At 40.9% G+C, this 23,978-nt stretch overlaps 1 protein-coding gene across 6 annotated transcripts in view; it reads right to left on the reverse strand.

Annotated features, from left to right (window-relative positions):
• The window catches only part of KIF26B (kinesin family member 26B), a 273,118-nt gene that overhangs the window by 82,139 nt on the left and 167,001 nt on the right, over positions 1–23,978 (reverse strand). For all 6 annotated transcript variants that reach the window (XM_083432077.1, XM_083432076.1, XM_083432079.1 and 3 more), the window contains one exon: positions 15,630–15,813. In XM_083432077.1, coding sequence (XP_083288203.1) covers positions 15,630–15,813 — 184 coding nt within the window. The remainder of the gene's footprint in view (positions 1–15,629; positions 15,814–23,978) is intronic.

A 23,978-nucleotide genomic window follows, 5' to 3' on the forward strand; every position in this document is an offset into this window, starting at 1 on the left:
GAGACTTCAAAGAAGTGTGACTGGCCCAATGTCACCCAGCAGCTGCATGTGGAGGAGCGGGGAAGCGAACCCAGTTCCCCAGATTACGAGACTACCGCTCTTAACCACTACACCACACTGGCTTCTTATTATGCGTTTATTGAAAATACCCCTAATTCATTAATACATAAAGCAGTGAAATAAATATGATGGGTACTACAATGCTTAAACTACACAAAGTTTGTCATAAAATATTAGCGTTCTTCCATGCTCCAAACTTTAGCACACAACTGGGAGAGACCCTTGGCCAAAAATCCACAAAGTACATAATCAAACTAAAAACAACAGGAAATCGCCACACTAACCCTTGGATAGAGACTGAGGGTTGTAGCAACTAAGATTTCTCCGAGTAGACCCATTGAAATTGATATACTTAAGTTAGTCATGTCTGTTATTTGCAATAGGCATACTTTGAGCAGGACTAGCATTGGCTGCAGCTGAGATAAAAATAACTAGCAGGGAACCTCCACACATCCTGCATATCTGTAGCAACTGGAAATGTTGGAAGAATTATTGTGCTTCCATCAATTACATTAAATAGATATGCATTTCCAAGACACACACCCAATATTCTCTAACACGAATAATAAGCAAATGTTGCTTAGGAAAAGATAAAGTTCTCTTTCTGTTATGAAGACATCATCCCCCTAATGCACACAAAATCCGATTGGAAACTCAGCACGGCTGTACAAAAGAATGTTGCTTACCAGAAGCAACAGAAGCCTCTATATTCCAGCTTTGTGGTTCTCTTGTATTAAGGCTTGGCATCATGTAGAAAGAGAGGCCTGCAGGACTGGGCCTTGTAAGCAATTTGCTACACTTGTCATCCCTGGAGTATAAAAGCCTTTTCTGGAGGATATTGTTCTAGCAAAATTACCCACTGCAAAAGGCCAGCAGCAGGCTCATCTTGTCTCAATCAAGGCTGGACAAAGAGGAAAGCCCAGCACGTGTCTCTGTCATTTGTACGATTAGCCTTTTTGACTGCAGACACTAGTTTTCAGAAGCTCCTAATTTCTCATCGGAAGATGCTTCCCCCCACCCAATCTGTCAAAGGCATACAAGTGTGTGCTGCTTAAAGGAGCATGCAACGAATGCCTTTCCAGAGCACCAGCACCAACACAATGACAATCAAATTAACATTCACATCTATATCACATTTCTGAGATGTTATGTCGCCAAATGTGAAACTGGAAATAGAATATAAGGGACAGGCAACAGGGGGGGAAATGTTTAAAAGACTGATGTTGTAGCCTTAGAAAGCAGTAAATAAAATATCAGTCTCCATTTGCTACTTAGTTTTTCCCTGTTCTGCTTAGCAAATGTACCAATTAATAAATATTGTAAAAACAAAGGCTGTAATCATAAAAGATGCTTACAAGGAAGTATGCCCCATTAAACACAATCACATTTACATCTGAGTAAACACACCTAGATTTTCACTAAAGGAGAATCAGTCCTCCAAAGAAATCACCCATGGCTAAAGACTACAATGACTACAGACCACAACTACAATCTGCAAGGTTCGCACTATGTTCCTTGAAACTTGAATTATATGGTGAGTTCTGGTGGTAATTGCACCAGGCAACCGAGTACATGTGGACATCATCTAAAAAAACCAAAAACCCAGAGGGACAGGGCTCAGGGCTCAGACAGTCCACACTTCAGCCCTATCCCCTTCCTGGCATCGGCGCAATGTGCAACCGCGCGCTGATGCAGCTTGCCAGGCCTCCTCATTCCCTGCTCAGATGCAGCAGCTGTTTGGTGCAATGCAATTGCAGGATTACGAATCTTCTGCTGCCATCCTATTCAACTGCTATTAAGCAAAAGGGTATCTGCTGCATCTGGCTTTAAGGATGAAATAAAATGTGGCCAGCAAACACAGGCAAGTAACAGAATTATCAGAAGATTACCTTTTTACAATAACTCTAGATAGTAGATTTTGGTTTGTTTTTTCCCTAAGGTAACATAGCCAGGATGGAGCTGTAAATTCTCAGTTTTTGGGAGCCTTAATCTCTGTTTAAAAAACTGCAGCAGTATGCATTATTATTATTATTATTATTATTATTATTATTATTAGCATCTCAGGGTGGTTCACAGGATAAAATCAGAATATAAAACCACAAAGTACATAATCAAAATAAAAACAACAACAACCCAATAAACAATGTCAATCAAATCAAGGCCTGGTTAAAGAGGAACGTTTCTGCCTGGTGCCTAAAGGTGTATAATGAAGGCGCCAGGCGGACCTCCCTGGGGAGAGCATTCCACAGATGGAGAGCCACTGCAGAGAAGGCCCATTCTTGTGTTGCCACCCTCCAGACCTCTCATGAAAGAAAAAGCTGTGCTTCTTTCCACCTATTCTGGTGACACAATCTAAATATTTTTAATAAACCCAACAATTCATTGAAAAAAGGAAGTTACCTTTGTGCAATCAAGTTACATTTTGCACCTCTTTTTTAAAACTTCTAAAAAAATCATAAAATTAAAAATTCAAATCAGAATTTGGATGCTCCTTGCCATTTTTAAATTGCTCCAATCAGAGAAAAATCAACACAATTTCCTATTATATTATTGACTTGAATGGGAAGGCTCCTTTAACAGTTTGTGTCAGAAAACGAACCTCTTAGCTTAAACCAGGCCTGTATGGTGGAAAGGCTCCCCTTTGGTGCCAGGCACTAAGCTCCTAGGCACACAGCAAGCACAAGAATCCGGTGGAGTACAGGGTCAGATTTAAGGTGCTGCTTTTGACCTTTAAAGCCCTTCACGGCCTAGGACCCTCATACCTACGGGACCGCCTCTCCTGGTATGCCCCACGGAGAGCCTCAAGGTCCATAAATGACAACACCCTAGTGGTCCCAGGCCCTAAGGAAGTTAGATTGGCTTCAACCAGAGCCAGGGCCTTTTCGGCTCTGGCTCCCGCCTGGTGGAACGCTCTGCCTCATGAGACCAGGGCCCTGCAGGATCTGATTTCTTTCCGCAGGGCCTGTAAGACAGAGTTGTTCCACCTGGCCTTTGGCTTGGAGCCAATTTGATTCCCTCCCTCCCTCTCTTTCTTTTTTCTTTTCCTTCTCCTCCTGCGATGAGGCTACATTTTAATATTTTAATGTTCCATTATTTTAATGTTGTATTTTATTTTTGTTTTTAAGTTGTAATCATTCATCTTGTTTTTATTATTGCTTGTAAGCCGCTCTGAGCCCGGCCTTGGCTGGGGAGGGCGGGGTATAAATAAATTATTATTATTATTATTATTATTATTATTATTATTATTATTATTATGAAAGGCCAGCATTGGGCCTGCCTGCCTGGCCTCCCACTAGTCTGTCCATTCCCAAAAGCAAAGGCTGATGGACTGGCTGGCTTGGCTCACCCACCCACCCACTTGCTTGCTTGCTTGCTTACTCTGAGGCCACTTCAGCTCCTGGCAACCAGCACCCCCTGGCCAGCCCCTGAGGCAGCATTCGCCTGGGGAGCTTGTAGCCAGGGCTGCTGCAACAAACTGCTGTGCAAGCCTTTGGGAGGCAGAGGAACAAGGGAGCATCGGAGGAGAGAGGGAAGGAAGGAAGCGGGATAAGACAGTGTTGCTCACGGCACCTCTGACCATCATTCAAGGCACCCCAGGGTGCCACGGCACACTGGTTGAAAAACCCTGCATTAGAGACATGAATAAAGTGGGTGCTTCATTGGCCTAGGAACTGCATAGACGAAAGAATAATTGTATGCAATGCTTACAACATGAACAATTAAATACTAGTAGTAGGTAATAGTCATCAGACCACAATGCGCAGGGAGGGGAGGTTTAGGCCTTCCTTCCCCAACTGAAATCTCAGGACAAAACAAAACAAATCCAAAAATGCTGTCATGATGTGGCAATAAATAATATGGTTGCTAATCACATGGTTAGCTGTTTGTGTATGCTGTAAGGCCCACAGAAGCTGGTGGAGAATAAGGTTGCAATGCAGCCCTGGTGTCACACCCCCTTCCAGGAAAATCCTATCCTTTCCAACACAGAGAAAATCCCCACACATAGTTCAGCTGTTCACGCTTGGAGAAGGATTTAAGCTATTAAATTTATCTCCCTTTTTCTTTTTTGCAATGTCTTCTATTGCTCTGCAGACAAAATTAGTATTTGCTTCCTCCACCCATTTAACCTACTGAGTGTCTGATATAGACCTTGAGGCTTTAAAACGGTTCGTACAAAGAGTATTTCTGTAGCACTGGGATGATCACAATGTATTATTTTGCAAAGTAAATTATGCCTTTAAAGGAACAAGGGGAAAGCTCTTTCGGCTGCTGAGCATGCTAGAGGGAGACTATGGCTGACAGACTAATTCTGAACCCCTATACCTGCAGCCTCACAAACGGAGGAGGTGCTTGCTCAGCCTATATGCCGATTCTTTTCTTTTCATCTTTAGCTGCATTTTTGTATTAAACATTGAAACCAATCAACTTCTCTCTAAGAAAGTCAGTGTAACTCAGATAGGGCTGCATACAGATAGGAAGGTGAGCAAAGTGCTTCCAATTTCCTGAGGAGTCGCTCTGTCACTCTGTTCCAGCAGAGTATTCTGTCTACTTAAAAGATGAATAGGATGTCACTTCTTTTTAAATAAGCAGAGCTTCCGTTTGCATATGGGTCTATGCTCATAAGCTACCCCACTGCAAAAATCTATGATCAATGCTTTGATATTGATATGCAACAGAAGGGCAAAGGCCAGCTGCACTGGCCTGAGCAGAACTCCCTTCATGTGGTTTGCCTTTATTGTACATGAACTTGTTTTTTAATGTTGTATTGTACTCAATCCTTTTATTATACATCCGTGCTTCCCAAACTCTCTGATGTGGTGGATGAGCAATTCCTGTCCCCTTAATGTGCCAGAGACTGGTCCCATATTTGGTCCCTGAAGTGCCCCACCCAACCTGGGCTGTGGTGGAGTCACTGTAGACCAGCAGCCAATGGCTCAAGGGCCGGAGCAGGTCTGTGGACCACCATTTTGAGTAGTACTGTTGTGCATCATGTTGATCTTATTTTAATCAGAGGCAGCATATATATATAAAGGTAAAGGGACCCCTGACTGGTCCAGTCGCAAAGGACTCTGGGGTAGCGGGGCTCATCTTACTTTATTGGTCGAGGGAGCCGGCGTACAGCTTCCGGGTAATGTGGCCAGCATGACTAAGCCACTTCTGGCGAACCAGAGCAGCACATGGAAACCTCGTTTACCTTCCCGCCGGAGAGGTATCTATTTATCTACTTGCACTTTGACGTGCTTTCGAACTGCTAGGTTGGCATCATGTTGGTCTTATTTTAATCAGAAGCAGCATATATATATAATCACACATAAAGGGAACTTGGGAGTGCTTGGGATGTTGTATCCTATTTATATTGTTATTTAAGGGTATTGTGGGATTCTCTGAAGTTGATCACATCAGAACACAATAAAGCAATGTGATGAAAAGTTAGGGGATGAACCATGAATGCTCTCTTCCACCCTCCTGGTCCAATATACCTGCTTGCAACTACACAAAGGAGAGAGATACTGAGTAATGGGTGGCTCCTTAGTCTACAGACAAAATGAAGTGCACAATGAAGTGCAAGGCTGCTAGGATTGGGGTGGGCAAGCTATGATAATGCCTTGCCTATATAGAAAGTGTGTGTGTGTGTGTGTGTGTGTGTGTGTAGAAGCCTCTGACCTTGCTCTATTCACATTTGGCATCTTGTGCCAACCAGTATTGGTGTGTAGTCCCCAGAAAGTTGTTCAGGGTGGAATGAAGCCCTCCAGCTGAAAAAGATTATCCACCTCTGACCTAGAGGATGAGACTATGGAGAGCTGGTTAAACCAAACGTGTCTACCTAATACAGCAGATACCTAATCCTAAGCCTAAACAAATATATTTTTTATCCAAAAGAAAATACCAGTAAGTAATGCTTAGAGAGAAATTCTTTACCAAACGTAAAGAACTGAGTAAGGGAAGTGGAACATATTTTTTTCCCTCCTACACTAATTGTCCTGTCCTGTTTCATTGAAAGCAATCTCAGTTCCCCTGAGTCTCAAACCTGCTGTTTATCTTCCCTATCTAGTTATTTTTAATTTGTACTTCTATTATTATCACTGCATTATTAATATGCCACGATAAGCTGGGAAATAGCTTGGTGGAGTTCAATTTCAGCAATGCCTCGCACCGCGTAATAGTCGTCATGATAAATTGTTCCCTGCAATCTGAAAAGATTCACGATACCCACTGCACACTGAGTATGAGTCTCCTGGGGAGCTCAGCTTCCTCGTTTGGGTTGCTGTTCAACTTTCCCAAAAGGAGTGTGGGCCTCCTTATGTTTATCACATCTGCACATGCTGTTATCAATCAGTGTGCATGCCTCCACCTTCTGTGTGGCCAGACAAGCACACACATCCCTAGTGCCGCTGTCAGATCTAGTGCCAACACATAGTTCAGCACGCTCCTAAGAGATGACAGTAATTTAAAGGCAAAACCCAATGTTTAAATTATTTGCATGCGTGGCAAAAGCTTTTGGAGAAGGGCAAATGCCAGAGAGCGGGATTAAGGTTTGCGGGCTGACTTAGCCAACGACAGAATTTTATTCTTAATCTTTTGTACCTGGGCTAAAGCCATCTAGGCACAGAGCCGGAAAACACAGCTTCACACTATTTTAATAGGCATGTTGCATTTTCCTGTGGGAGAAACCAGGACAGAATTTACAGGTCTGTGCTGGGCCATCTCTACATATTTGGAATATTGCTGTCTGGTAATGGAAACAAGTATACATATATTACCTACATCAGCCTGGAGATATCATGGAGAAGGCATTAAACTTTTTAAAACAATGTACATGCATCATTCAGCTGATTACAATATTTGTTTTCATATTTAAAAACTAACTAAAAAATATGTACTGACAATAATATTTCTGAGGTTCCTAACTTACACTTTGTTATTGCTTACACATATCCTGATATTTAATCATCAGCATTATATAAACTAATTGAATGTGTTAACTAACACTTGGCAATAGGTGTTAACATTTAGTGCGTCTAACTGCTGAAGAGATGTCAGCTGACAACAGAAAAAGTAAACACATGGGTGTCCTTTAGGAAGATCATTTTAACATGCTGTGGGTGGGCTGAGAAAGGATGAAGAGAGAGGCAAGGAGTTAATATTTTAGAAGAAGCCAGTTAGAACAAACTTTTCTGTGAACTTTAAAAGGTATTCTGCTTATTTAAATGTAACACCACACCTTCTGAAAAGCTATATCCAAGGGTCAATGTAGAAATAAATGGCAACATTTCCCCAGAATGGAAAGTCCCCAAGGGAAATCAATTCAGAATGCTACAATGTAGTCAATTAAAGTCCCCAGAGGATTTGATGAACTACAATTTAATACAACAGTAAAGCGGCTTCACAAAATCCTCACACACCAAGTGGCATCTGCTGAATAATTACAATATATAGTACTACAAAAAAACACACAAGTTTAGCTATATATTTATTTATATCCTTTTTTAAAAAGGTCATCTAGCTCTTTCTTATAGTTATTGTACTTGCATGGCTACTTTGTAAATAATCATTATCACTAATGGAAACCACAGCGAAGAACAAATATCTAAATAACAGGTCTGGGAATTACCCAAAATGCTTTTCACCCAGGGAACCAAAGGAGAAAGCTACACACTCTTCAAAAGTTGTCCTGCATCACATATTATTTATACCCACCACTAGTGAGTTCTACATGAAAGCCATGATTTTGGAAAAAATAGTTGGACTCCACAACTATTGTGGTAATAGTGTTATGAGATCACCAATCAGCAGAATGGGGTAAAAGGATGAGGAAGAGCACATGAAGAGTACAGGAGTGTGGGCAAGTGAGTGGACAAATAGTTGGCGACTAATTTATTTGATAGGGACGCGGATGGCGCTGTGGGTAAAACCTCAGCGCCTAGGACTTGCCGATCGTATGGTATGTGGTTCGAATCCCCGCGGCAGCATGAGCTCCCGTCGTTCGGTCCCAGCTCCTGCCCACCTAGCAGTTTGAAAGCACAATTAAGTGCAAGTAGATAAATAGGTAACACTTTATAGCGGGAAGGTAAACGGCGTTTCTGTGTGCTGCTCTGGTGCCGGTTCGCCAGAGCAGCTTCGTCATGCTGGCCACATGACCCGGAAGTGTCTGCGGACAGCGCTGGCTCCCGGCCTCTAGACTGAGATGAGCGCACAACCCTAGAGTCTGTCAAGACTGGCCCGTACGGGCAGGGGTACCTTTACCTTTAATTTATTTGATTTTTATACCACTGCTTCGCTCAGTTTTTAAAGCAGCAAATAGTAAACCTATCTCAACAACATTAGAATCATTTTTTTTTAAAAAAAACTATCAAACAAATAAAAACAACAAACCTAGTAGGAAATAAAACAAGGAAGGGAATATTTAAAACCAAATTTCCAGATGTATCCACATGTCAGGATATGAAAAGGAAGGTAATTACAGGAAGGCAATTTTTACAGGTTCCATCCTCTTCTGGGAGTTACTGTAGCCCTTTTTTGCACACGCTTCCTCAGAATATAAATTCTCTCTTTGCATGCACTAAGGAACCACTTTCCCAGAGTATATCTTACCCAATGGCTACCTTACTGGGATGCAACCATCAGGAGGAAAGCCTCGCATCACTGGCATTACACATTGTAATAGCAGAAGTCATACACATACCTGAGCCATCTGGAGTTGCACCATCAAAAGCTGGCCGTGTGCATTTGAAGGAGACCTATATCTAGCCATCCTCTCAAGCATGCAGGCATAAACCCCTCTCAGTCAAATTAAAAGTAAAGTGCCACACTTCCTCCCTAGTATTTAGGTATATCTCCAGATCTTCTTCAATGCACCACCAGCCATACATTTAGTCAGGATGTCTTTAAGGAAGTGCAAAGCAGAGTGACCTTGTGGCTGAATCAATAGACTCAGTTGGATCATTAGTCTCTGTTATTACAGCACTGCTATAGTGAAGCTTCCAACAGTTTTACCATCCTGCCACTTTCCACAGAGCAAAGCTCATGGGCACACGCAGAGAGGAATCAAATAACAAAAGGAAAGTTCTGTTCTGAGGTCTTGGGGAGGAGAAAGGCTGCAGATGCATATTCAAGCCTTTATTTAAACACTTACTATACATACTGTACATGCTTGTCTATTTTGCAAGATCCCAGGTGTGGAGGAAACCAAGTTTAAAATCTATACCCACCATCATACTAGAATGACCTTTTCACTTTAAGTCTATTTGATCATGACTTTCCTAATTTGTAATAACCTTCTCCACAGGGATTTAAATCTCAGCAAATAATTAGAACTGTGTTCAAAATGCAGCTCCAAAAGCTGTACAGCAAATTAGAACTGATTAACTAGGCCTAGGCTAGTGCAAAGAAAAAAGCAGATATATTATGAAACATAGAATGTAGAAATTGTGATCTAAGAAACAGAAAAATAATAGTGTTGTGTGGTTTATTTTAAAAAAGAAATAGCTATAGATAAGTGCTGGAATATGTAACAACACTCCAAAGCTTTTAATTTAAGGTAGCAGTTTGCTATGTTCGCCTCCATTGTAGTCTGTACTCTTCCACTATTTAAAGAGAAAATCTGGAACTTTAAAACAAGGGTGGGCTTGGGGCTTTGCAGGCAATCTACTGGAGAATGCATGCCAGCAATAGGCTAGGTGAGAGGCAAAAGTGGCCACAACAATAGATGTGATTTATTTTTTTACCTTTGACCAATAGGCCTCATTCCAGCCACGCAAAAGCCAAAGCTTATTATTATTATTATTATTATTATTATTATTATTTACACACAAACATGCACTCCTCCGTTCTCCATCATGGCAAGAATGTCCCTGTTTCAGGGCACATTCCAGCTAGGTAAAAGCGCTGAAGTAGCAGGGCCAGTGAGAAATGTATCCTAAAATGTGGGGAGTCGCCTGGAGAGAGTCCTGAAGGCTAGGCAGAGTGGCCTGGACGGTCGCATTCAGCCCCAAAGACTGAGGTTCCCCACTCTGCCTAAAAGGAAATGCCGTATGGCTACCACATTTGTAAGACAGAACACAAACATGCATGTCCAGCAGGGCCCAAGCATCATTTGGTGGGTCTCAATGCCAATTTGCAATACATGCCCTCTCCCCCACTCATGCCACAATCCTGTCTTATATATGTTATCTTGTAAGTCATGAAAAAAAACATTATATTTTTATTCTAAATCATTTCTTTCGTTGCTTTTGAAATTATAACTTGGCCCATACTGGGGCTTTTCTGCCATGCCCTAACACACACACAACTCCTGGTGCAGCCAGGTAGAGACACAACCTAGCGCACACTATAAGGGAGGACATTGACAAAGGCTTTTATTTAGAAAGAAAAAGTTTACATTGAAAGTTTGGGGAAACTAATGAGGAAGGTGACGTCAGAGATTAAGTTGTGTTCATGGCTCTTTTCCTTTATTTAGAAGAACTAAAGTTGTGTGTGTGTGTTTAAAAAAAAAGTGTGTAAGGAAGGGTATTAAGCATTTTCCTGAAAGTGCACACTGAACTTAGCCAACAAAGGCCTCAGTCAGATCCATCAAACCTGTTTCCTGACGAATATCTCTGTTACGGGGCCACTCTGACTTGAGGGCTAAAGGCCACCTGGCTTTCATTCCAAGTGGAACTAACTGTTTAATTTATAGAACAATCGGTTTGACTACAATGATGAACGCACATGTCTTCTTAAAATGCCTCATGGGGTATTCCTTCTTTTTCCTACATCAGTAACCATGGTAACTCTGAGGAGAAACAGTTTTTGTTCTTCCTCTCAGAAATTGTTTCCAAGGGATAATGGTTGAAGCTCTCATTTGTCCTACAGCAATTAACTTTTGACTTACTATGTGTCCCAATGCTGAAGCTTCAGAAGGAAAGATAGCTCTCCCTCTTGCTTCCTTTTTAAGGTTCTCAAGATGAATATTAGCAGCACATGTTTCAGAAGCTGGACGCAGGTTTCAGAAAAGCTTAATACACTGTGAAAGATATTTGTGGTCAAAAAGAATAAAAAAGCTCCCAGATCCACAAACCCTTCTGCTAGAGCCTAATCTCCCCCACAGCAACCAAAAATCTGGAAAAGTGAACTAGCATCTCCCTGAAAGTAATGCTTCTTAACCAAAAATTGAAATAAGAGAACATTCTGTGATTCCCTGCCAGTACCTGGCCTTTCCTCTCTCTTGTTGTCTCTCCGTTGTAGATGGATGGTAAATTCTCTCTGCAAGTATGCACACCATTAAAATAATATAAACACAGCATCTAGTGTTATCTAAAATGGTGTGGAAATGTTTTTTTCAACATAGACAAGAATTCAAAATCAGCTCTAATTTCTGCAGTTTCTGATAGAATAGCTTTCTTCACATCCAAAATCCAAACTGTACGTTCTGTCACCCAGTCACATACAGAACAGGCCAAAGAATAGCATAGTGACTGAAATGCAGAAGACATGTGAATGAAAAAGCACAGCTGTTTGTTATGGAAGAGGGGGTACTTGACGATAAAAGAAAATTAAATTATGTGGGAATCCCTTACAAACATCTGGCTACAAGCCTGCAAGAGTGGCCTGCAGATACAAATTGAAACACCTCTGGACAAGATGAGTGTGCAGAGATGAGTGTCATTGTGTGAGATGGCAAACCAATTTGCACTATACAGCTCATTGCAGCATACACCTCTTACTTTAATTGGATTTGGTTGGGAATTGATCCAGAAGAGAGAGAAGGGTCAGAGAAGACCCCATGACATGCAATTTTCTTCTCGCGTTGCTCCTCATTAAGATTTTGAGTCCCAGCTGCAGCAATGCCTTTGACACTGGTGGAACGTCATTAAAAAGCAACAGAAGGATGGCATTAGAAAGCAGAGAAAGTGAAATTAAGCTAAAATAACAGTGAACCAATACTGCTTTGGGATCCCAACCAAATTTCAATATACTTTGCGAAGAGATAGTCACAGCATGGAAGATGTTACCCCGTGGCAACATGTGAGTCAATACATACTTTCTATTGTGTCTCCCTCTTTTGAAATAAAAAGAACCTTTAGTGTCTCTGAAAACCTGGATGATAGCCAAATCTTTATTTGTATTGCAAATATATATCAAGCAGGTAGGGCTAGCTGTGTCAATAATTAACCACCAATTAAAACTGAAAGTTGTTAGATTAATGTGGTTTGGTACTTACCATCTGCTAATTATTCTGAAACAGTCCACCCAATATCTTCATCCCCTAGATACACACTACATTCTCTTAAATCCAGATCATCCTGCAGTATATATTTTATATATGCCGTATATATTTTATATATGCAGTATATATTTTACTTGTTTAGCTAAATGTTTTATGGCCGTTTCTTATGATACATATATTTACTCATATATAACAATGCTTTTAGAGATATAGACATACAAAGTCAGCATGCTGTTCCTTCTGTTATGATGGAATGGCTGGACAGAACCACATACATGTTAGGAAATGCAAGGATTTTTTGTGGGGAGAAGGGCACTGCAGCTGCTCTCACCATTGACAAGAGAAGCTTGCCTCTCCATCAGTGTGAGCAGCTAATGACAGAAAGTTCCAAAGACAATTTCATTTGCTTTCACAGTTCTTTAGATTGAAAACACATTTTCAATCTAAAGAGTTTTCAATCTAAAGGGTTTTCAATTCAAACCCTTAAGGTTTTTAAGGTATTGTGGAGTTGTCCATAGTTCATTCATCTCATAGTTCATGCATCTCATCCCCTAAATTGTGTGGAGCATTTTCTGGCCTCTCCATTTCAAGAAATGAAAACAGGGAAATATAAAGTTAGATTTCACCTTTACACTATTGTCAACCAAAGATTAGTCTCTTGATACTTCTCCTTGACCAGGGGTAGGCAACCTAAGGCCTGTGGGCCAGATGCGGCCCAATCACCTTCTCAATCTGGCCTGCGGATGGTCTGGGAATCAGCGTGGTTTTACATGAGTAGAATGTGTGCTTTTATTTAAAATGCATCTCTGGGTTATTTGTGGGGCATAGGAATTCGTTCATTTTCTCCCCCAAAATATAGTCCGGCCCACCACATGGTCTGAGGGGCGGTGGACTGGCCCACAGCTGAAAAAGTTTGCTGACCCCTGTCCTTGACTATACAAAGGAAAAGAAAGACTGGGAAAAGGCATTCTCAGCCACTGCTCCCTACCTCTAGAAACTTTCCTCAGGGTTTTTACCTAAAGCATCTGAACATCTTTCAAATGTAACATATAAAGGCTCGCGAGTGGCATACTAGGGAGGAAGAGTTTGTTTATATTTTGGTAGACACACTTTGTATTTTTCAGGGGTACATCGGGGGGAAATTAACCTTCTGTCTCTTAATGGGGCAGTTTCTCTTTCTTCCTAGTTCTATTTACTGATTATCCCTTTCTCCAGCACAGCCAACGTCTGAGCTATCTATTGCCATCCTAAACAGCTACTAGTCCTGATATACTCACCCTTTCAGCCTTGCACAAAGACCTATTTCTATTCTAACTTAGAACAAGTTGCAGAAACATCACTGATAGAAAGCAAGGAGAGCAGGATGGCATCATAACCCTGTAGAAGTTTTCAAAGAGCTTGACTGCTCAGACATCAATAGACACAGGCTAGACCAGCTCAGATGAAGAGATTACATTTACCTTTTTCTGTTCTAAGAGGAAATTAAATTACCAACTTACACACATACTTTGAATTATGATTAGCTGAAAATACAAGTTAGTTTACAGACTATGTAGTATATTATTAATTCAAATTCATATATTAAGCAATTGAATTAAAGTATTTTGGAATGTATTAAATTAGATTTGTCTGTACAAGTGCATGGTGTCCCAGTACACATGAAGAAATGTGCCAAAACATCCTCTCTAGAGCTGCTTCTCGCTTTATGCAGCAGGCTTGTTTGCCTGAGGCTATATCACTGTTATCTGGCATTTTCTGTAGTAAGCATACCAAACGTAAACAGCAGTGCTTATATATTATCAGAATACATGTTACAGGGAAACCATTGCTAAAGTTATAAGTTAAAGTACATAAAATGCTGTGTTTGAATGCACTGTATTTAAAATGCTGTAATGGCAAGGTTGCCTTAGGCAAAAAGGTTCCACTCTGGCAAAAGCGTCAGAGAATGATGGTATTTTTTTCTATTACAATGAGATAAGCTACCTGATGACTCATCTCTGGAAACATGGAAACACCAGCTGCAGAGCTGTCGCAGCAGGAAGCTGAAACTTGAGAGGCCAGTGTGTGCTTGTTGGAGATGACTAGTAGCCGCAGCGGTTGCAGAGAAATTCTGCAATGATGAACAAGCTTAGGATCTCCCTCTGGGACCAGAGAGAGGAAAGTTTACTGAACTGCATAAATAACTGAGCCCCGTTGCTTGTTTGCAATGTGTTGCTTTGTTATTTTGTAACACCTATCTTATTGTAACTAGTACCTAAGACTGTTCCGCAGTGAAGCTCTGAAGTGCATTCTTGCAGTAGAAATAATTCATTTCTACACAAGGGCCAGATTAAGGACTCCGCTGAACAACTCTAACAATCAGTATAACCTTTTAATATACCCTTAATGGCTCGGGACAGGTTTACTTAAGGAATCACCTTCATACATGCCTACTCAATCCCTGCAATTTTTGGAGTTTGCACTTTTACAAGTGCCACACAATTCCACATTTGTAAGGAGTTGTTCTTTTCCTGTCTCTTGACATTAGACAGGTGGGTAACTATATTCTTCTAAATGCTAACTGAACACTTTCCTGTTTCAGCAAGCCTATTCAAACACACAATTTAATTTGTTTTAAAGTGTTATTGACTTATATATTTGTTTTTAATGATAATGCTTCTATGTATATTTCCTTTTAACTGGTTTATGGGCTTTAGCCATGTTTGTACATAAATTGATCTGTACGCTGTCTGGAAAATTGATCAATCGAATTATAAATTTTCTAAACAAATATATAAATCAAAGGCCCCCAGTTTTGTGTGTATGGGCACTGTACACAAACATGAACATTTTCTCTTCATAATTTTAGGCTACAACCCTATGAACGCATACTTGGGAATAAGTTCCACTGAGACTTATTTGCAGTGCTTTCCCCCCCTAAAAATATGTTTAGGGGTACTCTCATTTTGACTCAAGAAAACCACCATTTTAGAGTTCATATCAGGAAAAATAAATACAGTAAATGGACAAAAGTACAAAATTCACAAAATGTTTAGGGGTATGCATACCCCTGCGTCCTCCCAGAAAAAAGCACTGCTTATTTGTAAGCAGTTGAACATGGTATGCACTGTAAATGTTTGTTACAATCAGTGTTTTTGTTGTTGTTGTTGTTTTTTAAGTATATATTGATAAAAGTGTCCTGGGTGTGATCACAAAATGGCTGCCATAGGCAGGAAAAGAAGTAGTAGCGCTGGCACTCCACACCAGCAATGACTGTCACAGAAAGAAGCTCTAGTTACAATAAACATTTGTGTAGCTGCAACAAATATGCTTTCTCCCATTACAAGAAAAATAAAATAGATGTCGGCTGTGGGTTAATCCTTACCTTGCCCAGTCCTGGAGTGTCTTTTACTTTGTTGACTGCCCTCAGCAAACATGGTGGAGCAGGTGGAGGGGAAGTCTGTAGAATGGTGTTGAATTTGGTAGCAAATAGGTGAGATTCAGAAACAGAAGACGCAGAAGGCCGGTGTTTCTTTTTTTTGGATGACAAGTTCAACTTCTGAGCAGCTCTGGAGAGGAAAGAATCCCAAAGGGAAATCAGTATTTTTCAAAATAGTTACATAAAAGCAGAGGCTTTGAAGATTTCTGGGGGTTCAGACTTTTGCTAGGGCAATGTCTCACTTGCCCATTAGAGGAGCCTCCCCTGTTGTCTTGAATGAAGTGGGAATAATCCAAATAGATTTGTTTGTATCAACCAGCAAATAGTTAAGCAAGGTCCATGTTACATACAATCCTCTTTTTCCATACAGTTCTTCTGTTTAGAACACAAGTCATGTTGTAGTCTATCAGCAAATTAACAAGGTTCACAAAGAACTATTTGTGTTAAACAATTCAGTTTCATAAATTCACTTTTGGCTCACAAAGAACTGTTTGTCGTTCCTAAGTCTTTGGGTGCAGTGCGATTACCTGTGGAGCATTTTGGTGTAAGCAGCCAATCATAATTATGTTAATACTCATTATTAAATGCCCAAGTGAAATTAACAAACATATAAGAAGCCTAGCACTAGCTATTTTAAACTTCCAACACCTCATAAAAAATCCAGCCTACTTCCTGACATGTGGGACCCAAACACCTTGGTGCTATTTGCAAAGCTATTGGAGAATCATACAAACTAGCAATTTGGTAGGTTAAATAAATTATACTTTGGTTTTGATACTGAGAGCTAAGGTTTGCCACACTTTCTATTTTTAAAAAAGAGACATTTTCTGCAGTGCAACTGTAAAAGTATTAAGCTGCAATTTTTATATACAATGTGCAGCATTTGATAATGAACTTATCATTGAAAAAATATTAAATATCCCCCAGAATTTCTTGTCCCTATACTCACATTTTCTATAGTGATATTATTATCTGGATATCCCAAATGAAGTCAGCTTTATATTAAAGATTTTTACATAGCGCACTTCCTATTATAACACCACACTAATAATAAATGGTTGTCTTACAATATTATCAACCACTAATTACTGACTCTTGCTAAACTATTCAAAAAGTGTTATGTTAGTCAAAATAAATTATAAAAACTCTATAGAAAATTAATCACAAAATAGTAAATAAGTACCCTGATAATTTTACTCTACAAGCTGTATACATTTTACCCTATGAGCTGCATACATTGTTGTCTATTAAAGCAATCTTAATCCCCAAGGTTGATGGATGAATGGGAAGATTAGGATGACTCTCGAAGCGGCTGCGAAGAAAGAGGCTGAGGAGGGGGCCGGCGCCAGCATATATTCCAGGTTCGGCCTGCCCCCTTAAGGGCGGCTCCAGGTGGGAGCCGCCTCCTGGGCGTGTGGCGCCGGCCAGGTGAGTCGGAAGAGGCAGGGGCTCCCGCCCCTGCGTGGGCGGGGTCGGAGCTCCCATCCACAACCACTCCCCTCCCCTCTGGGGAGGAGAGTCTTTCCAGTGGAGAGAAGTTGTAACCAGCAGAAAGCCCTGAAACAAGGCCTTGTGGGCTATGGCAGTGCCCTTGGATTCTTCAAAGAGCCCAGTCCTCAGACCTCTCACCAGCCTGAATTCTGTGTGTCAGAAACAGAAGAAACCACCACCACCACCTGGTTGGCTGGATGGCATGAAGCCCTTCTCATACAAGAAGAAGGGCTGGTATGAGTTGGCATACTACAATTCTATGGTTCCATGAAAAACATACATGAAGATGCTGTTCAAATTATTTCAAGTGTAACTAAATGATGCAAAATAAGGTTAGCCGGTTGGCAAAACTCACAACACAGAAACCATACCTTCCAACATTTCTCCGATGAAAATAGGGACATCCCATTCCATAATGATAATTTTACTATTTATACCCCACACGTTTTACGGGGTTGCCCCAGCCACTCTGGGCAGCTTCCAACATATATAAAAACACAATAAAAGATTAAAACCAACTTAGATATACAGGATTGCCTTCAGACGGCTCGTGGGTCAGATAACACCATACCCTCCAGCATTTCTCAAATGAAAACAGGGACATCCTACCATATGCTGCCAGTCAAGTCCAGGTTCTCAAAGTGTCCCTATTATCCAAGGACGTTCTGGATTTACAGAAGCGATCCTGGTTTCTGATTTGATCCCAAAATGTCCTGCTTTTCCTTAGGATGTCCCTATTTTCATTTTCCAGCATAGTCAACATATTCACAGAAGTTGGACTAGAAGAAGGATAAGAGAAAAGCTTGCATTGCGCCTGGCAGCTGCCTGCACATATTTTCCCCATCTTTGTCCAACCTGCCTTCATATAGAGACAGGGTAGCTTGACAAAGGACACAACAGAAGTTGGGCACTTCGCTTATCTGACTGTGTGTGTTCCAAGTGAATCCCTAATCCTTGACTACCACCTTCCATTGTTTATGTCTTTTACCTAAACTGCTCTCTGATTTCCTATTTTGACCTAAATTTAGTTACTTAAAGGGTGGGAAGGGCAGAGTTCAGTAAAATGAAACACAGGTCCCCATACGAATTTGAAGCCATTTTCTTTATACTGTATCATGTTCGTTTGTCAATTACTTTCCAGGAATGACAGCAGTTCTGTTTACCTCGGTCAAATTCTAGTATTAACACATATTCATACCTACATTCAAGGCCAATATACTACTATTGTAATATACCCAGTAAGCTGTTTGATCCATCGCTTCTCTCCTGTTACTTCAGTCGAACACTCTAGCCCTATGTTGCTTAGCTTCCTTAACTAGTGATTTAATCTTCCTAAAGCATTTATTGAACCAAAAGGTCCATAGCTGACATTTTTCCTTAGTGAAAAAGAAACATTGTTGGAAGATAACTGGCCTTTTCAAAACTATAGAATGATATGCTTTTTTGACAGTGCTAACCTTTGGGATGGCATTAAAACAGAAGAACCTGGATTCATATTGGCCAATAATTGGAAAATTAATGTAAAATGTATGTCCTACATTTCTCGCTCTCTTTCTCTCTCTCTCTGAAGTAAGAAACCAAGAAAGGGAGGTAGCAAAATGACATCTACACACTTTTGGCAAAGAGGTCCAGAAAGATGTCACTCTCCAGTTTTAGATGTATCAAAGTAGAAGATTTCTACAAAGCGGTATCTCTATAGTATTTATGAAAACCTGCCATTTGCTTTGTATACAGTCGACAACCATTTTGCTCATGGGTTCCTGGCCCCTGAGCATGTCAGCGGAGCATGTAAAAACACACCCCAGCACATTAAGCCCTGCCCCATCCCAATTCCATCCCTGCTCTGGCCTTTTAATAAGGCATTTAGCGAGGTTTTGGGGTCACTTCCAGGTTCAGTGTTGTATCTTATGCAGCTCTACACAGAAATAAGCCCTATTGAGTTCAATCAAGTTTACTCTCTAGTAAGTAAATTTAGGGTGACCGTCTAAGCAAACAAGGAAAGGGAAGCTTCAGGATTCTATGTATTGCGTTAACCCTAGTTATGAATCATGAATGACTAGAAAATCTTCAGATGAAAATCACCTCAGTCTCTAAATTTCTTCAAGCCCTGAATTGCTTGCATTTAATGATTCCAAAACAGACGTGAGCATATCTGGATATAATTTTAGTTTCTGCATACATCATGGTGCGTCTGTGAGGATCTATAAATGTCTCCTAAAAGCCCAGTAAACACTTGACGCTTGTTGTTCTTCTTTTTTTAATGCATGTATTCAATTTCATAGCAACAATAAAGCTATCCAAGCTGTGCCTTTCAGAGCTATTTCTATTTTACGTCTTGGGTGGTTTAACTCATTCGCCTTTTGGCCTCCAACAGTACCTGCTAACCTAAGTAGGCTGGAGGCACTGATATTGCTCAGCAATTCATCGCCATGCTTGTTACATAATTAGTACACCAAGCCAAGGCCAAATTCATAGTCCTGTTATAGAGCCTTATGACCCCCTCTCAAAAACGTTGAGGCTGCTTTGCAAAACAAGCCCATACTGAAATCAGTGGGGTTGTTCCTCTAATTTGAGACGCAAATGTCAGACTTGCTGTGAATCTGTTGATTTGGAGCATCATTCACATGCACCATTTTAATGGAAAATTGTGGGTTGTAGGATTTGTTTTTAGAGTCCTAAAGTTTTGCCCTTGGCCATAACTTTCCATTGGAACTTGTTATGCTGATTGATTTTCTTTCTCACACCTTAAGCTGAACCCGTCTTCAGTGCCTGCCCAGACTGATCAGTTGTCCCATCCATTTGCATTTACTTGAAAACAGTTTTAAAATAAATAAAATAAATAATCAAACAAATCACACCATTCTTAGCATTTTAGGTCTTCTGATACTTTTAGCAGAGTCAATAACCAGGGAAATGAGCAGATAGAGGGGTAGTAGGATGATGTCCACTACCCCAATCTCAACCTGCAAGTATTCATTGGGTGGTGGGGTTGTTGGCAAACAGAGCCTATGTATGTACTGTCAGGATCCTGAATGCATAGGCAGACCCTGCAGGTACACAACTTGCGTTTTGTATTGTACATGGATTTCACTTAATGCAGATTTCTCTTATACCATCAGAGTTTTATGTGGATTGCTGAGAAATAAATAAAGGCAGACAGCAGAGGAAAGGGGGCAGGAGAGCAGAGGGGGGAACGGCTGGCAATGCCACCAGGCATTGGAGGAACATTTGGGTGTGGCTGAAGAGGCATGAAGTATGTAGAGAAAGCAGAGGAGGCTGTAGACGTAGAGAGTTTTAGAGGTGGTTCGAGAGAGATCCGAGGATGCCAGAGAGAGTTGTGGAGGACGTAGAAGAGTCACCGAAGGAGGTTGGAAGGATTTGCTGAGGTTTTATAGGGTGTTCTGGCTTTACGCAATGTTGTTTATACGTACGATAGCCAGGCACCTAACCCCATGTAAGATGAGATCTACCAGTACTATACTAGATCAGTGTTGTTCAGCCTTGGATTCCCAAATATCATTGGACTACAACTCCCATCATCCTTTGTTGATGGGAGTTGTAGTCTGACAACATGTGGGGATCCAATTGCTGAAGAACCCTGTATTAAGCAATACTATACTAGCCTAGGGAAATGTCCGTTCATATGACTAACTTGAAGCTTCTGGATTTGTGTAAAAAGAGAACTTACCATATATATTTTTAGGAAACCCTTGTGTTTTAGTTGTGCCTGTTCATTTGGATTCCTTTCAGGGAAGCGTAGACCACTCACTGCCAGAGGTGGACAACAGGATTCCCCCTCACTGTAGCAGTGCCTCCAAGTGAACAATGGTAACCATTCATTTTTATGGTAGAAAGTAGCCTATCAAAACTTCTTCCTACCCCTAGAATTCCTTGATTTTGAGAATAAAGCCTATTCCTATTTACATAGTTCTATCTGGGTCCCACGCCTTGCAATTCAACATGATGGAAAGCAGCTTTCATATTATAGATGAGCCTCTTATGAAACATTGACAGTCTTATCCATAAGATTTTCCACCAGCACAGATCTCACCTACTAGCTTGTATTTGAAAAATGCTTTTGAGATCAAACAGCTTGATGAAATAGGTTTTGAAAGCAAAACTTCTATCAGTCATACCCTGCTTGAATCAAGCAATGCTATTACTTTTCAGTAAAATAAAACCAGATAGTTATGGTTAATATAGCTTGAGATGTGGCAATGCACTTATTTAAGTAACAAATCAAAGGTAATTAAATAAATTAAATTTATGTTGAAAAATACTGATTTTTTTGTAAAATACTCCCCTGTCATTCGGGGGGGGGGGAGGAATTCAGCAAAGTGCTATATTCCATTACCTCTGAAATTAATAAACACTGTTAGCACTCTACATTAAGAGACATTATCAACAGTTATGGGTTGTCAAAAGAATTACGATATTTAAAATTAAAGGTGGAAATTCAGTCTATTCTTCCATGATTTCAGATTATGGAAACTCTGCATCAGAACACAGAATTACTTTTAAAATGCATTCTCTAGAATAACAACGATTATATCAGTATTTAAAACACAGAGATACGGAAAGTGTCATATTAAGTGAATGGGTTGCAGGGTCCACATTTATGATTAGTCTTATTGGTCCTCAATAAAAAGCCAGAAATGAAATAATAAAAAAGAAACCCCCTCATGAAGCCCGTGTTTTAAAGTCACCCAGTTTTGACTTCATGAAGTATTTAACTTCTGGAAGACTTGATCTCTGCCTTGCAGGCCTTTTCCCACCTGGTCTCACCCTGACTGACTCCAGCTACAAAAGCGGAGTCTGCCGAACAAAATATTGGGCTGGAATGTTTTGACGGGGGGAATTGTTCCTGTTGTTGCTGTTAAATTTTGGTATCTTTATTTTGGATCTCATGATTTATGTGGAAATTGCTCAATTTGGTTATGTACTTTTTGATGTTTTGCTTATTATTTTGTTATGTTTGCAGTTATGTAATTTTTTTATATGCTGCAAGCTACCTTGAGCATGCAGCATATAAAAAAGTTACATAACTGCAAATATAACAAAATAATAAGCAAAACATCAAAAAGTACCTTGAGCATAGAGACGTGGGTGGCGCTGTGGGTTAAACCACAGAGCCTAGGACTTGCCAATCAGAAGGTCGGCAGTTTGAATCCCCACGATGGGGTGAGCTCCTGTTGCTCAGTCATTGCTCCTGCCAACCTAGCAGTTTGAAAGCACGTCAAAGTGCAAGTAGATAAATAGGTACCACTCTGGCGGGAAGGTAAACGGCGTTTCCGTGCGCTGCTCTGGTTCGCCAGAAGCGGCTTAGTCATGCTGGCCACATGACCCGGAAGCTTTACGCTGGCTCCCTCGGCCAATAAAGCGAGATGAGCGCCACAACCCCAGAGTCGGCCACAACTGGACCTAATGTTCAGGGGTCCCTTTACCTTTACCTTACCTTGAGCATGGTTTTAACTTTGAAAAGGCGACATACAAATAAAATGATTTATTGACTGATTGCACTTTTCCACTACCTCCCATGAGAAAGCTTGGCCACACACATGGAAGATTTTGCTTTATCCCTCTAACTTAACTCTTTCATGATCTCTGAAACAAAAAAAGAAAACAATCAGACCCAACGCTACATGTCTATTTCTGATATTTTAATGTTCTTGTTGAAAGAAAAACTACGTGGAACTGGAATGAGGCACAGTAGATATATATCTCTGCGTTTTAGCCAATCAAATTTGTGAGAGCCACTTTATTTTGAAAGAGGCTTTCATTAATTTACACACATTAAAAATGCACTTAAGACCACCACTGCAAGCCAGACTTCTGTGTTGAATTACAATTTAAAACTCTGTCCAATTTTTTTAGCAGCTTAATATAGTTATATCTTACAGACCCCACACTATGCAGTTACTAGTATTTCTTAATAACAATGTGTTGCAATTACTGTATTATATAAAACATTTAAAACAAGGGATGGGGAACTTTTGGCTTTCCAGGTGCTGTTGGACTGCAACTCCCATCAGCCCCAGGCAGAATGGTCAGTGGGCAGGGATGATAGGAGCTGCAGTCCAGCAAAGTCTGGGTGGCCTCATGCTCTTTCTTCTGTTTTACACTGACCCTATTCAGATTGTTGTCACATTCTTTTGAAGCAGAATAAAATATTCCTGTGCCTTTCATTTGCCCTTAAAATAACTGGCGTTGAACGTCCATCACCAGGTCCCAGTTTCACTCCCCAGAGTCTTTAGTTAGGGCTGGGAGAAAATTTAGTCTGAAATCTTAGAGAAGTGCTGCCAGTCAAGTGCTGGTCCTCCAAGTGACCCTATTTTCTAGGGACAGTCCCGGATTTACAGAAGCCTTCCTGGTTTCTGATTTGCTTCCAGAATGTCCTGCTTTTCCTTAAAGGTAAAGGTACCCCTGCCTGAACGGGCCAGTCTTGCCAGACTCTAGGGTTGTGCGCTCATCTCACTCTATAGGCCCGGAGCCAGCACTGTCCGCAGACACTTCCGGGTCACGTGGCCAGCGTGACAAGCCGCATCTGGTGAGCCAGCGCAGCACACGGAACGCCGTTTATCTTCCCGCTGGTAAGCGGTCCCTATTTATCTACTTGCACCCAGAGGTGCTTTCAAACTGCTAGGTTGGCAGGCGCTGGGACCGAACGACGGGAGCGCACCCCGCCGCGGGGATTCGAACTGCCGACCATGCGATCGGCAAGTCCTAGGCGCTGAGGTTTTACCCACAGCACCACCCGCGTCCCGTTTTCCTTAGGATGTCCCTATTTTCAGTGGAGAAATGTTG

This window comes from Podarcis tiliguerta (assembly GCF_965153285.1).
Source record: "Podarcis tiliguerta genome assembly, chromosome: 3".
NCBI classification, from domain to species: domain Eukaryota; kingdom Metazoa; phylum Chordata; class Lepidosauria; order Squamata; family Lacertidae; genus Podarcis; species Podarcis tiliguerta.